This window comes from Glycine soja, chromosome 8 (genome assembly GCF_004193775.1).
Source record: "Glycine soja cultivar W05 chromosome 8, ASM419377v2, whole genome shotgun sequence".
Classification (NCBI taxonomy): domain Eukaryota; kingdom Viridiplantae; phylum Streptophyta; class Magnoliopsida; order Fabales; family Fabaceae; genus Glycine; species Glycine soja.
Window position 1 is genome coordinate 5908045 of NC_041009.1, and position 15403 is coordinate 5923447.

The following is a 15403-nucleotide window of genomic DNA, read 5'->3' on the forward strand; positions in this document are numbered from 1 at the left end:
TGAATAATTAGGTAATGTTAATTACCTCCTAGCTACCTCACGTTTTTTTCCTTTCTCTAGGTATGTCTCTTGTGCAAAATGAGTCACACCAATATCAAACACATGTCAACAAAAACAACACAATTAATTAAGCAAATGCAGACATATATGGTATAGTCCAGTAAAGTACACTATATGCAACTTTAGCTTTCGTGCCGTGTCCATTAGCTAAGTGTGTGCATTCGGTGAAAATAACAATTTCGTAGAATGCCAAAATCATGATGCAAGTTGCATGTGAACGTTTCTAAATTTGCAAAGTAAAAATGGTTTGGTGCTACACTACCTTCTAAAAAGATCAATCAGATCTCCATGAAACATGCATGCGCAGTAAGTGCTCATTTCCCTTCATCGGTTATAATAATAATAATATTTTAACTTTGTCTTTTTTAATCTTTTTTCATCATTTTCTTGCCCCTTTTACGTATCGTTTGTGTATATATAGGCCTTGCATGTTGCTCAACCCTTCACCAGCTTCAGTGTCTGCATGTGATTTAGGGGTTGGATAGCAAGAAACCCTGTAAAGGTTTCTTAACCAAGCAACTCCTAAACCTTCTGGTCAAATTTTACTTAAAACCCTAAAGCAGACAAAGAGAGGTCATGGCTCTGAACAGTCACAATCATTTGGCTTTAGCTTTTGGCATGCTAGGTAAACATATAAGGGTCTTCATCGGTCTCTTTCAGTTGCTATACAATTTTCTCTTTTTGTTTCTTTCCCCACAACATATCTAATTCGAGTATTATACAAAAGTTGTTCAAGCAAATGTAATTGCTGCTTCGTGATCTTGATATTCCTGCCTTTTCTCTCCTTGTGAATTTCCTTAATTTTCTTTTTCCTCCATCCTTTTCCATTTAATTATTTTAATGCATGAACAACTTTTTCGCTTCATTTCCTTCAACCAATTCCTACTTAACAGCCCTTTTTGTTCTTTTTAAAGTACGGAATATGTTTAATTCCAGTAACATAATCGTAGTTTGTTTTATCATACATAATCATAGTTGAGTTATAATTTATAATAAGGTGATTTAATTAACAATGTACCTTTAAAAGTAATTGACTAATCATTTTCTCTTATAACATTTTTTTGTTTTCATGCACAATGTTTTATCTGTTATAACCTCTTTTATTTCTGCAAAATCCAAGAACTTAAAATATCCTCCTTTTGATGCGTAGGAAACGTCATTTCCTTCATGGTGTACTTGGCACCCCTGTAAGTATCTGAACACAAAGTGTAACTTCAACCCAATTAAGGGACACACTTCTTATTTTTCCTTTCAATAAAAAGAATATACAACCTGTTTTATTTAATTATTATATTGTTAATACTAAATATGTACGTTTTCCTTTTCTTCCTAATTAATTTAAATGTAGGCCAACATTTTACCGAATATACAAAAAGAAATCCACAGAAGGTTTCCAATCACTGCCTTACCTGGTGGCACTCTTCAGTTCCATGCTTTGGCTATACTATGCCTCACTCAAGCCAGCTGATGCTACTCTCCTCATTACCATTAATTCATTGGGATGTGTCATTGAGATTGTTTACATTGTCATGTTCACAATCTATGCCACCAAGGATGCCAGGGTATATTCTCCAACCAATTACTCAAATACTAACTTTATTCTCATCTTATCTAATAAAATTAATAAAACGATAAATAGTAGTAATTAACGCAATCTTTTATTGGTTTAAATTTATTAAAAATTATAAAATTACTTAATTACTTGGGTAATTCACTCTTTATTTAATATACTTTACTCGTAATTTTGTAATCTTTAACAAATTTTATTGAATAAAGAAGTTATAAAGAAAATTAGGATACCACTAATAATTAGTTTTGTTTGCAAATTCTCTAACACTGATTAGCATTGGTGATTTTTAACTGCAGAACTTAACCGTCAAATTATTTATGGTGATGAACGTGGGTTCCTTCGCCTTGATCTTCCTCGTCACCTACTTTGCTATACATGGCTCCCTACGTGTCCAAGTCGTTGGATGGGTTTGTGTATCTATTGCAGTTGGTGTTTTTGCGGCACCTCTCAGCATTGTGGTAAGTGAAAAATCTAATTATTGAGTGCTTGAACTCTCATCGGTCCCATTTCCCCGAAAAATTATTATGTAATTCTAAAACACTTTAGTCTCAGTTAATTTTATGTGATATATAATTAAGTGTTATTAACTTTTTTTATAAATGAAACATCTTAATTATATGTCGTGTAAAAATTGATTGAGACCGAAAACATAATGTAGTTAGAGACTACTTAATAATTTTTCCATTCTGACATCTTACCCACTCTCTTAATTTATCAATTGATTTCTTGACCTGCATGCAGGCTCAGGTTATTCGAACCAAGGATGTCGAGTTTATGCCGTTTAACTTGTCACTTTTCCTCACCCTAAGTGCCGTAATGTGGTTTTTCTATGGCCTCTTACTCAAGGACATATGCATTGCTGTAAGTATACATATACACAAAATTAATATTGAGTGACATATAGTTAATTTAACATTGAAACTGTGATATATTGACGGGTTTTTTTATCATTGTTTTTTGTTTGGTCTTACATGTGAGCAGATCCCAAATATTCTTGGCTTCACATTGGGACTGCTTCAGATGTTGCTCTATGCAATTTACAGAAATGGTAAAACTAACAATAAGGAAGTTGCTACAAAGGAGGAGAAAGCACTAGAGGCAATAATGAAAAACGTTGTTGTGGTGAACCCGTTGGGAACGTGTGAAGTGTACCCAGTTATCAATAAAGAGAATAACAATGGACAAGGAATAGAAGGTGCCAAAGAGAAGGAATGCCCAGTGTGAAATGGTTTTAATATTATATATATATATATATATGCTCAGTGCAATTGTTACAGACAGAAGCACTTCGAAGCATACTAGGAAATGGTTTTTCTCTTTATAATAATATTGATATATTATGTGTATACCCGTTTATGTCGGTGATCAACTGTTATGTTAAAATATTCTAGTAATTTATTATGAATCATGTTCGTTCTCTAGTTATCTCAAGAAAAATGTGGTGATATTTATCTTTTAAACTCATTGTCTTTGACCTATTTGAAAATTCTTGAATGTTTTTCACTTTTCAGTACCTTTTGTTAACTTGACTACTTTATATTTAAAAAAAAAAAAAAAAAACTCAATGTCACACAAATATTGATTGAAACCAAATGGAGTTGTATAAATTACGTGTCATAAATTATAAATGACATTTTTACCTTAATTAAATTTAAACCCCAACTTATAAATGCCTGTGTAATATCCTAAATTAATTGTTCTAAAAACTTAAAGATGTTAAGTAAAGGCAATATGTTTTTCATATCTATCATGTGGTGGACTAAGAAATGCATATGCAAAAAATAAGAGAATTTTTTACCCAAAAAACCTTCAGTTGCACGAAAAGTAGTTACATCTAACTGTACAATGGCAAGATCTTTTTAAAGTACATAAAAATAAATTATTGAAATTAATTGAATTTTATTTTTTTTTTACGTTTTATTATAAAATAAATACTTAAAAATATTTTTGGTCCCTAATAAATTAATAAAAAAAATTGGATCTAATAAAAAAATTTATTAGGCCCTAAAATATGTAAATCATTTGTTTTTTAGTTTTTATCAAATATTTTTTAAAAAAATTAATATAAAATGAATAAATATTATAAGGACTAAGATGAAAAAATAAATAAATTAAAATAACTATAACAAAATAATAAGGATAAAAACAAAAAATAAATATTTTATTATTAGATCGAAACTTAAAACAAAATTTATTAATTTATTAAAGACAAAAAAATGTATTTTGAGTTAAAAATTAAATTAAATTAACATAATTAAGGCGTAAGAGTACAAAGAATAAATGATGGTGCAAAAATAATAGAGAAAATTATATCAATATATAGTGATTAGTATTTAATGAAGAAACATCTCGCGTGAAGATAAGAGAGATTTCCAATTGATGGCTAAGTTAGGGCATTCTCTCCCAAGCTTTGTTGAGACCAACCACCACCATAATCCCCATATCCCAATGGGGATGACAACACTACTACGCAAATGTTCTTTAGGGACAGTGTCCTAGGAAAGCTAACCGCTCCTACCATATTTTTGCTAACCGAAAATAAGGTATAATGAAGCTACAATTGGAAGGAGGGAATGGATCTTTTCTTTCCAAGTTTTATTTTCAACTTAAGTATTAAAGTTTAATAGTCTTTTATGAAAGTGTTTAAATAAATAATAATTTTTATTTAATTTATAATTAATTTAATATCTTTAATAATCATAATCTTTAATAACCATAATTATTAGTTAATAATTTATCAAAAATATCAAAATTATAAATTTATAAAATTAAAAAAATTAAATATTACAATTAAAAATTAAAATAACCAAAATTATGAATTTAAAAAACTACGAAAATCAAAATTATAATTCAACCTATTAAATAATTTTAAAATTTTGAGATGTGGAGATCTCATATGAGCTACATCATTATTCAACTGCACACTCTAGGAACTAAACTAAAAGTTCAAGTTGTAACAGAAAAAAAAAAAAAAAACTTTTACCAGTCAAATTTTAATTAGGGACAAAAAAAAAAATTGTTGAACGGCGCACAGTAACAAAAGTTGACTGATGCTAATTAGAGTCGATGTTTGCCTGACGTTACATTTGAAAATTGAAATCACTCAAACTCCTACTCTAATAGCAACAAGTCATTGGTAAAGAAATTAACAAATAAAAAATATAACATTCAATGTTATCAGTTAATGTATATTAATTTATTTATAATAAATTAATTTTATTATTTATTTATTTCTTAATATTATGTTTGGAAAATAATAAATAGCAAAAAATTTAGAAATAAAAGTAAAATTAAGGAATTCCTTGCATTTTACATTTTAAAACAAATTATACTAATACAGAAATACCATCATGTTAGGTACAAATGAGCTCAAGTCTAAAAATCTTGTGAACCAAAAAACTGTGTCTAAAAAACATGATTTTTAAAAAAAAAAATTGTCGTGTAAATTGTACTAGCACAAGTTCTGGAATCATGTCTAGAGAATTTGCAGTGGAACTAGGTTACTAGGATACCACAAGAACAGTTACACGATACAAATAACAAAAAACTGAATATATTTATAAGACTTACAAAATCTAGTCGGAGAACATCAGAGGTACAAGGAAGAATACTCAACAGAGTAAAGAAAATGGTTACATGATAAAGGAATTCTAAACAAGAAAGCGACAGTTGTTGGCAACGACAGTGATCCCACATTCGACTCTGCAGCTAGGAATGTTGGTGCTTCATCTAAGACATGTAAATTGTCCAACTCCGGACCCAACCCAGTAGTATTAAATCATCATGCAAAATTGTGAAAAGGCAAAAAAGAACCTCAGGATTATTAACTCTTTCAACGCTTTCTTTCAGCACGCCACATGTATACCGGTTTAGTTGTTGGACAAACAATCTCGTCTTCACGTAGTTTGCGCTTCCTACCTTTTTTCTGTTCATAGATGGGATATCCTTATTGAGCATTCTACATTTGTAAGACACATACAGGAACACAATAAGCAATGCAAAATATCAAAATACCTGCAACTCCTTCTGCATTGTCATATCCATGTAGATTTTCTCTAGTTGGCTGAGTCTACCCCTCCTTGCTTCCAACTCTTGGTAAGACCGATCTGTTTTTCTGATAAAAGAAAAAACCTTACCATCAATCTGATATCGTGCTAGAAATCAAGCACAAAGCAATGGAGATAACCGTAGTACTATAGACAAGAAATGACAATAGATTACAAAACAATGTCAGCTTTCCATACGCAATTTTACAACAGATTCAACCCAACATAGAAACAGAAACACTTCAATAAGGCCAAAATGGCAGCGAACTAATAGCAGTCAATCTGACCATAATTGTTATTCATTGCTATTTTTTCTTCTCTTTCTATTTGTTGGGTTAAAATATAAATCATCGCAACTGAAATAGAACTCCAGTTCTCAAGACTTCAAGGTATCATGATTGTTAGTTGTCAAAAAAAATGCCACAATAAGATGCATGCAAATATATAAACATTAAATTTGTCACCCATGACCACATCCTCAAACCTTGTGTTTGGATAAAAGGGTGATGGTTGTTGAATGTTTAGATCTATAGTAATCTTATTTCTGAATTAAAATCCTTGGTGGAACTTTATCAAAAGAACTATGTTTTCTTTGCCAAAGAAATCACTAAGCTAAACAAATTTTCAAAAGTAATTGTGTTAACAATTCATTCCCATGAACCCACAGGCTGGGATACAGATGAAAAATAATGCCAAGACACAGACACCACATTACTGCAAAACATCTTAATACGGTTGGCATTTACTACAATAAAGATATTTACTCAAACTAACAATCTTAAAGCACATTAAAGAGAAAATAAATAAATTATAAATTATTCAATACAAAAGATCCCTGAAAAAGTTTCAGTGGAGGCAAATCATTTAACAAAAAATGTTAATCTCACAGAAGACATCATACAAGAAAAAAAAGCATTTGATCTAAGCCTTTAAAGCCAAGACATATCATTTAACAAAAAAAGTTTAATCTCATACAAGATGTCAAACAAAACAAGATGGGAATTGATCCAAGTCTTCAAAGCCAAATGTAGGGATGTACCTCTTAATGCCAGCAGGAATATCACCAGAAGTAAGTGGAATTTTACTTTTTTGATGTCGTGATTCTAACTCTTTAGCCTCTTCCCTATACATGGACAATGATTAAAAAAGCTATCCATTCAGAATAAATTTGTGGAATGAGGATGAAATCTACAATTACATGCACACAATGTAACACTATAAAGAGAAAGAATATCAGGAATGGGAGTAGGGACGGAAAAGTAACATATCAATCAATAAATAGAAAATGGCACCATATAGATCTTATAAAATGACTGTGTGCATTTGGAAAAGCTCCTATGAAGTTTATTTGGGTTATCTTATCATATAAAGACTGAATTTGAAAATTGAAGGTGTGAGGTTAGTGATCATCATATAAGCTCTACTTAACTTATTTAATAAGCTTTATGGTAAAAACTTATCAAGCTATTGAACTCAGCACTTATAACATAGCTCACATGTGACAAGCTTGTTTTGAATAAACACTTCAGTAAATATAAGGGTATAGTATGGCTAGTATACTGCGTGTAATCAAAAACTGAATGTACTAAGTCAGCACATTCAGTTATTCAGTAAGGAAAAGCAGTTAAAATTACTCCTTCCTCTGTATAAATACCTATGTAATGCCCTCTGGTAAATGAATGAATGAAAATCATTTTCTCTTTCTGTTAATTTGATAAACACAATTCTCTCTCCCTGTTCTCTATGAATACCAACCTTACATTGAGCTACTTCTCCAAGCATACCCTATAATATATCAAAAATAACATTTGCTCACACAAATTGCAATGCAATCACTTGAATTGAAACCACATACCTTTTGTATCATAATAGCCATAATGATATATTCAACATAATTTATCATCTAAAAAACAAGTAAGCAGTAATCACAGACTTAATGCACGATGGAAATATCATCCTTTAAATTTTGCATAACCAAACCAGTCAAATTTTCATGTCTAAGTACACCAATCAAATACTACATATTAAAAAAAAAACTTCGTACCCCATTGCCCAGAGGCTCTTCACTATGCGAAGGTATGGGGGAGGGATGTTGTACGCAGCCTTACCCTTGCATATGCAAAGAGGCTGTTTCCGGATTCGAACCCATGACCAACAAGTCACCAAGGCACAACTTTACCGCTGCACCAGGGCTCGCCCTCAAATACTACATATTAACATTTAAAAAAAAAAAAAAGGAATCAACGCTGGTCACGGAATGATATCTCAGAAACTCACACCTGTCCTCAGCAAAGAAAACATGCTTGTTCGCCGGCTGATTATCGATAGAGTGCAGTGAGGCAGTTAGCCTTTCAATTTTCTGCAACAAAGATCAAAACATTCACAATTAAACCTACATTATTATTAGAACATTGACACAAAACCCCAATAAAAACAAGAAAGCAATTCAAAGCAAAGGACCCACATTTCTCTCACTCTGAATCTTCTGAAGAATGTAACCCATGTCCTGAGTCTTCATCAGCATAAGCTCTTCCTGAGTATACTTATTCGCTTCACTCCTACACAATTCAACACAACAGAGTAAAACAACAACAACAAATAACAGAGAATCGAAAAGTGCATATAGGCATATAGCAAAGTCATCACTTACTCTGGTTTATGAACTCCATCAACGGTTTTTGTTCTAACCATCTTGAAGTAAAATTCATCTTCATTTCTATTCGCTGCTTTTTCCCTAAGTTTCTGTTAAACAAAAAATTAAAAATTGTTAACAGGGGAAGGAATGAGAAGTTGAAGGAAGAGGAGAGAGTAAAAGGGTACCCGCAAAGTGTCTTCTTTCTTGTGGAATGCTTTAGCACGCTGGATATAGTCCTTGTGCTTTTCGAGAAGGCCGAATTTTTTCCTCGACGACCTAATGAATGAAAAAATAAAAAAGAATAAGCGATTTTGAAGTTGCAAGCAAAGACGTGATAGGGAGAGAGAAAGACTCACGGTTGAGAACGCTCTTTGTGAGCACGCCTGGGAATGGCGTTTCGAAGAGAAGACATGTTTGGGTTGTTTGTTTTCGTCGACGGCGATTCCCTCTCACCTCTGCAAGCGATGCTGGCTTCTGCGTTTGCTTTTTTGCATGATAGTAACCATGCTGGCCCTATTAGTCTTTGGGTTAAACGGGCCGGCCCAATCACATTGGGTTTAAATTTTTATGTTACCCTAATTTTTTTTATATAACAATGTTGTTTTTTTATGGGAGATAATCTTTTAGTTAGATAATTACTTTTGTTTTTTTAATGTGTAATGTGTTCTAAAAAATAAAAATATTTAATAAAATAATTTATGTAATACGAAAGGATAAATTTATCACTGAAATAATTATCGATTACAGCCTAAAGACATATTTGTTATAATATTTTTTTGACTTTCAGTCTTTTCATTCCGCTAACAAAGATAAAAATATAAAATTTAATTACTAAAAGTACAAAAAAGTACGAAGACAAATATATTTAAATATTAACTTGTTTCATGTGTGTATTATGTTATTTGTGATTTCTCAATTTTACATGTATCTTTTCAAAGGCAATTATATTCTATGGACATGTTTTCTAATGTAAAATTTGAATCTTGCTATGCTGTGTTGGGTAATCTCTCGTAATATAGTGAACTGAGATATAAATATCTATTAAGAAATATATTTCATATTTAATACCCGACTGACTAGGGAGAAAATTTGTTTGTGATTTTTCCCCTATTGTCAGGTGTTTTTTATTTTTTTAATTCCTTTCTCTAGGCCTAGGCCATCCTACCAATGTCCCTTAAATTTATGGTTTTGATCCCCACATATAAAAAAACACCAACCACCAAACCCCATTCCCGTCCTCCAATCCCCCCTCTCAAGACCAAAAAGTAAAATCGCATGTTCTTAAGTTTTAGATTGAGAGGTTAACTACGTACCTGTGCATCCTTATGTGAGTGTATAATTTCATATTGATGTACCGCATAAATAACTGAAAAATCAACTCACTCTCATCTTTTCAAAAGTTACAATTCTTTTATCCACAGTACAGACTACAGAAAGAACATAATTTTAGAGACTTTTTTATTTATAACGTAATTTTAGCGATTATAATGGTTAAATTAATTTTTTTCTTCTAATTCATTATTTAAGTTTAACTTGTTGTTTTAATTTTTATATAATCCTCTTATTTTTAAAATCAATTCAATGATTCCCTAATATTTTTTGAATTCAATTTCGTTATCTAATTTTTAAAATCGATTATTCTTTATGAAAAACATGTTTAAAATTATTTAATAACGGTTTAAAACTGTCACAAAATATGATTTCTTATAATTTAGATTGAATGATTAAATTAAATTGATTTAAAAAAATTAAAAGATCAAATTAAACAAAAAAATAAAATGAATCTAAAAAATAAATCAGGAATAAAAAACTATTTTAACCGAATATAAATTCAAACAGCAACAATACAAATAATATAAAGAGATTAATTTTAGAATAAGAAATCAAGATTTTTAAAGAAAAGACTTTTCAACCCGATGACTTCATTTTTAAAATATTTATCACAGCACTCTTCAAAAACCTTGTCACTTTTAAAGTGGGTAATGTTTTATGAACTAAAAAAAATTCTGTTTAATTTTTTAATGTTTTTTGAGATATATGTATACAAAAAAAAATTATCACAGCACTCTTCAATTTTTTAATATTTAAATATTAAAACCCAACATTCAATTTGATATCTAGATAGCAATACATAAGTTTTTCTTGCAGAGCAAGCTTTCTAGCAAAAAATCGCACATGAAAGATAAAAAATTTAAGGCTGTATATTAATATCTTACTTATTTAAATTTGTAAATATATTCATTATGAATTTAATAATAATGCACTAGTGTAAAATTTTATATTTACATGTAATTACAAATTGCATGACAACATAACTTATAAGCTACTTATTATAAAAATTAATAAGCTTATTATATGATAATTTGTGATTAAAGTTAATACTGCATAGTCTTTTTTTTTCTTCTCTAGTTATATAATCCTTAACAAATCCTTTATTATTTCGCTAGTAATGTAACAGTTATTTATTTATTTACTGCTAATCCATTTTCCATTTTATAATGAATGAATATTTCATTTTATAATGTAACAGTTTGCTTCCTTTCCGCTTGTTCCTGTAATTTTCTCATTAATCAAAAAAAGAAAAATAATATATATATATATATATATATATATATATTTAAACTCAAAGATTTTGCTTTTATATTCTCAATGTACCGAAAAAATTAAAAGATTTAACCACTCTAAAACTCCAGGAAACTATTAAACTATCATATGAGAGCTCAACATGATAAAATTAAATCACAAGTCATGTTACTTATAAAAGTAATTTGTCACAATGAATCATGTGACATATAGGTGATCTTTTAATCTAAAAACAGATTATGTCGAATCTAGCGATCATTTTTCATCCATTCCTCTCACCTGTACCTCACCCCCTACCAAATCAAGCATGGCATTCAAATTGCATAAGTTAACACAAATTATTATTTCAACTTTTCCTACAAGGCCAAATCCGGGCAAAACACACCCAGAACCATGGATCTTCTTATGGATCTTCCACAAGCAGTGGATCAATAGAATACTTTCAGGCTGAATCAAATTACTTGGAATTATTTGGCTGCACCTATTTTCTCTATACAACAATGTAACTCCGAGAACCTGCAATGGCATGCAATCTCTCAAACCTTTCCCTCCTTATATCTACACCAGGCCACAAAGCCTAGTCTGTCCATTAGTGATGACAAACAGATCACAATGATTGTGCTGAATTTACTCTTCGAAGTTTTTTCTTCGGTTTAGGCATCACCTCAATTGGAATGATGCACTCGAAAAGCTGCAAGAAATGAAATTAAAGAAATAGAGATTAGAATTGACAACTAGTATTCAAAAAAGCAACTATATGGTTTGAACACAGTTAAAGGCCAGACTTGAGGCCATCCACGGTACATGATTTTTTGAGCTGTTCATGTGCCAAAAGAATGGGAGTAACAATCAAGAGGTAACAACTAACAAGCAATAACTATGTTATCAAGTTGATTTTGTAATCCGAAACAACTGACCAATTCGGCTAGCAAAACAGAAGCATGAAAACGAGACCATTTCATCATAAGAGATGATATAGAACAAAGTTGTCAGACTATATATAGAAATACAGTAAGAATTATGCAGATCCTTTCATATATAGAAATTCTACTACTGATTTCCTAATTCAACCAAGATTATAAAATTTAGGCACTTAAGTAATACAAACATAAAAGTTCACCAAAAGCTCTAAAAAGATTCCCCAAGATATCTCAAACTGCAGGTTCAACTAAATGGCATGAACAAATGTAATTTAAGGATATATGAAGTCTAATCAAGTGAGGTAGCACAATTCAACAAGTATTGATAGTCAGGAAAATCTAGAAAGCGTAATATTATGCTCTGTAATGAATAATAATAGTAATGAGTATTAGAGGGTTTAGTTCATAAGGACAAGTTCAAGAAGCAAGAAAGAATGACTCAGAAGCAACTCATCCCAAAACAGAGCATAAATTGCAATTAGCATATTGATCATAGTAACAGAAGTAATTGAGATTACGATAGGAGTATAAATTACCCATCAAAAAACTATTTCTGGCATTTTGGACACCACATATTCTACTGATAGTTCTCAGAAAGTTCAATATTCAAGTTGTAGTGTATTCCTTCATTTTTCCTCTTTTTTTCTAGATATTCGGAAAAAGGACACTTCGAAAGTGATGTTTAATTTGTTTGTTATTTGTGACACTTATGTATGTTTAAGACATAAATAGTATCTTTATCCAAATTATATATTGTATTGTATGCACTTAACCGAGAAATCATGATGAGTAGAGTCCCCTGGCCCCACCCAAAAATTATTTATAAAAAAAAAGACTACAACACACGAACACTTCTTAAGATACTTCAATTACCCAATTTTCATGATTTATCAGTGTGAATACTATAGTTTTAACAGCACCTGTCTACCAGAACTAGATGTTTGATAACATCATTAAGCTGGAATTTACTACTTATTTAATCTCAAGCTTGAGCTTCTGCCTATCATTAAATCCACGTTATTAAAAGAAAATTATAAATGGAATTTGGCTTCTTTACTAAAAACATGCCATTACAGGATAGTTTCAAGTATACCAGATCAAATACACATGAACATGCAAATTAACATGTCAAAAAGACAGCAGATATGTTACACAGTACATACCTGCTTTTTCCTCTGCCTTCTCATCTCAGCCTGCATTCAAGACCCAAGGTTTCAAAAACTAATAAAACAATCAGATTCCAGCAACAAAATGTAAAAATCTTCAACCAGCAAAAAAAAACAGTTGCAACAAAAGATGTAACTAAAATTGACTGCCCACAAACAAAATTGCATTAACCAACTAAAGGAAGTTTTAAACTTTCATCATCAGTCAAATACCAGCAATGAGACAATTTTACAGAACGCCAAATCATGCAATCCACAAGTGCACTCAAATGATACCCATTGAAGAGAATTTTTCCAATGAAACCAATTCTATGCTTTCAACCATTAACGCCACTTCCTCCAACACAAACCACAAGGCCAAAACAGCAAAATTACAACCCCATCAACTAACACCATTGATTCCCAACCCAACAACAGCATTAAAGCCTCACCTCTTCATTTAATAACTGCACATTCTCTTGCTCTAGCTGGTGAACCAGATACTCAAGCTCAGATGTGTAAGCCTGTAAAGCAAACAACACCCCACCAATAAGCTCCAGATGAAAATCCAATAAAACAAAAATTAAAAACACTAAATGAACAATAAAGCTTAGATACAATTCTGTAAATGCTTTCAGCATTCTTCTCGAATCAGAATTGAAGTTTCACCTCAATAATCTAAGTTAACTTTAATAAAATACGAATTACCGAGGTAAAAGTCTAATTTTGATTTTAGAACAACACCAAGTGCACCTAGAAACCACACCCCAGAAAATTAAAAATGCTAACTTTAACCCAGCTGGTTCCCCCCAGCAACTAAAAACTGAGAATTCAACCCTTTAACTAGAAACCCACATTGAGAAAAACCAAACTGAATAGAAACTACACCCCAGAAAACTAAAAATCCGAACTTTAACCCCGCTGGTTCCCCCCAGCAACTAAAAACTCAGGATCCAAACCTTTAACTAGAAACCCACATTGAGAAAAACCAAACTGAATTGAACCACACCCCGGAAGATTAAAAATGCTAACTTTAATCCAGTTGGTTCCCCCCAGCAACTAAAAACTGAGAAAAATCCAACCCTTTAATTAGAAACCCACATTGAGAAAAACCAAATTGAATTGAAAGTGAGGAGAGTAGGCACTAGGCACCTGCTTGCGTTCCCTGGACCTAGCAGCAGACTCTCTATTCTTGATCATCCTCCTCTGCTTCTGAAGCGTTGCCTTGTCAACCGGTTCCTCCACGGCTCTTCTCTTCCCTTTCTGAACCGAATTCGACGGCGCGGCACTAACGCCATTGGCGAAAGGCTCAACGGAGGAGGAAGAGCCATCGGCAGGGAAGGGGAGAAAGGAAGAAGGAGGAGGAGGAGGAGGAGGAGGAGGAGCCCCTCTGACGTCTTCCTCTCTTATGGCCTTGGTGAGGAAATCCTCGAGGGTCATGGCGGCGTCGGCATTGTCGGTAGTGGTGGCAGAGACGGCGTCGTGGACGGTGGCGCCGGTAACGATGTCATTCCAGACGTCGTCGACCGACTTGGGGCTGATGGACTTGAGAATGTCGTCCATTGGGTGCAGATCGGAGAGAAGAGAAGAAAGGGGAGATATAGGAGAAGTTGATGAAGAAGACGACGACGAAGAAGAGTTTCGTGGCAGATCCGGATTCGTCGAGACAACCTTCGACGACGCCATGCCGCGTTTCTAGCCGTCTTTTTTTCTTTTTCTTTTTCTTTTTTGTTTTTGCTTTTCTTCGACTTCAACTGTCACCAAAGAATTAGCTCCAATGCTCCGTTTTTATTTATTATTATTATTAATTGAGTTCACACTAGAACTGTTTCATATTAGTTTTGGGTTTCCCAAAATAAGTAGGTGATTTTAATGATATTAAATACGTTCTTCTTAATAACATGTTATAATTATTAAGCTTTGGTTTTTTAGTCTCGTGAATAATAAAAAATGTTACTGAATTTTTTTTACTAAAAATAAATAAATTTTTAAAAGAGATTAATTATTGAAAAATTAATAGATAATTCGTATGATAACCAAGAGTATTAGTTTTGGCTTGAGGAAAAGGAAAAAAAACGTATGGAACCATCCATCATCACCAACAAGTCTCGGGAACTCATCTACCACGTGGAGTATTTCCTAGTAAGTCGTGAATGATATACCTATCTTTTCTTTCACTTTATATATAATAAGACTTTAATGTTTAAGTGTTTAAAGAAGTAAAATAATTTTATATGGTAATTTAATCATAAATTATCCTTAAAATTATTTTAAAATAATTATATTAAAAATTAACAAATTTATTATACACATTATATGATTATATGATTGAATAATTATGTAAATTTTTTTATATTATTAAATGCATTAAATTCATAATAATATATACCGTAAATAAATTATTCTAATTCTTTTTTTTTCCAATCACATGTCTCTAATGATTT

The 15403-nt window shown here is 31.5% G+C and overlaps 3 protein-coding genes across 4 annotated transcripts; 1 reads left to right on the forward strand and 2 right to left on the reverse strand.

The window, feature by feature from the left end:
* The first annotated feature begins 508 nt into the window (after window positions 1-508).
* Window positions 509-3067, forward strand: LOC114424520 (bidirectional sugar transporter N3-like). Its single transcript, XM_028391378.1, has 6 exons — window positions 509-685; window positions 1211-1247; window positions 1409-1622; window positions 1927-2088; window positions 2372-2491; window positions 2612-3067. The coding sequence occupies exons 1-6, from the start codon at window positions 637-639 to the stop codon at window positions 2852-2854; spliced, it is 825 nt and encodes a 274-aa protein (XP_028247179.1). The 5' UTR covers window positions 509-636; the 3' UTR covers window positions 2855-3067.
* A 2039-nt stretch (window positions 3068-5106) lies between these two features.
* LOC114422869 (probable U3 small nucleolar RNA-associated protein 11) lies at window positions 5107-8814 on the reverse strand. Its single transcript, XM_028389419.1, has 8 exons — window positions 8668-8814; window positions 8497-8587; window positions 8327-8418; window positions 8141-8234; window positions 7956-8035; window positions 6716-6799; window positions 5645-5744; window positions 5107-5555 (listed from the first exon to the last, which is right to left on the reverse strand). The coding sequence occupies exons 1-8, from the start codon at window positions 8721-8723 to the stop codon at window positions 5463-5465; spliced, it is 690 nt and encodes a 229-aa protein (XP_028245220.1). The 5' UTR covers window positions 8724-8814; the 3' UTR covers window positions 5107-5462.
* A 2223-nt stretch (window positions 8815-11037) lies between these two features.
* Window positions 11038-14725, reverse strand: LOC114421434 (G-box-binding factor 4-like). Of its 2 annotated transcripts, XM_028387342.1 has the most exons (4): window positions 14112-14723; window positions 13412-13483; window positions 12978-13007; window positions 11038-11585 (listed from the first exon to the last, which is right to left on the reverse strand). In XM_028387342.1, the coding sequence occupies exons 1-4, from the start codon at window positions 14643-14645 to the stop codon at window positions 11502-11504; spliced, it is 720 nt and encodes a 239-aa protein (XP_028243143.1). In that variant the 5' UTR covers window positions 14646-14723; the 3' UTR covers window positions 11038-11501. The 2 variants fall into 2 exon arrangements, with proteins under 2 accessions (XP_028243143.1, XP_028243145.1); XM_028387344.1 differs by lacking the exon at window positions 12978-13007 and having other exon boundaries at window positions 14112-14725.
* Between the last annotated feature and the right edge of the window lie 678 nt (window positions 14726-15403).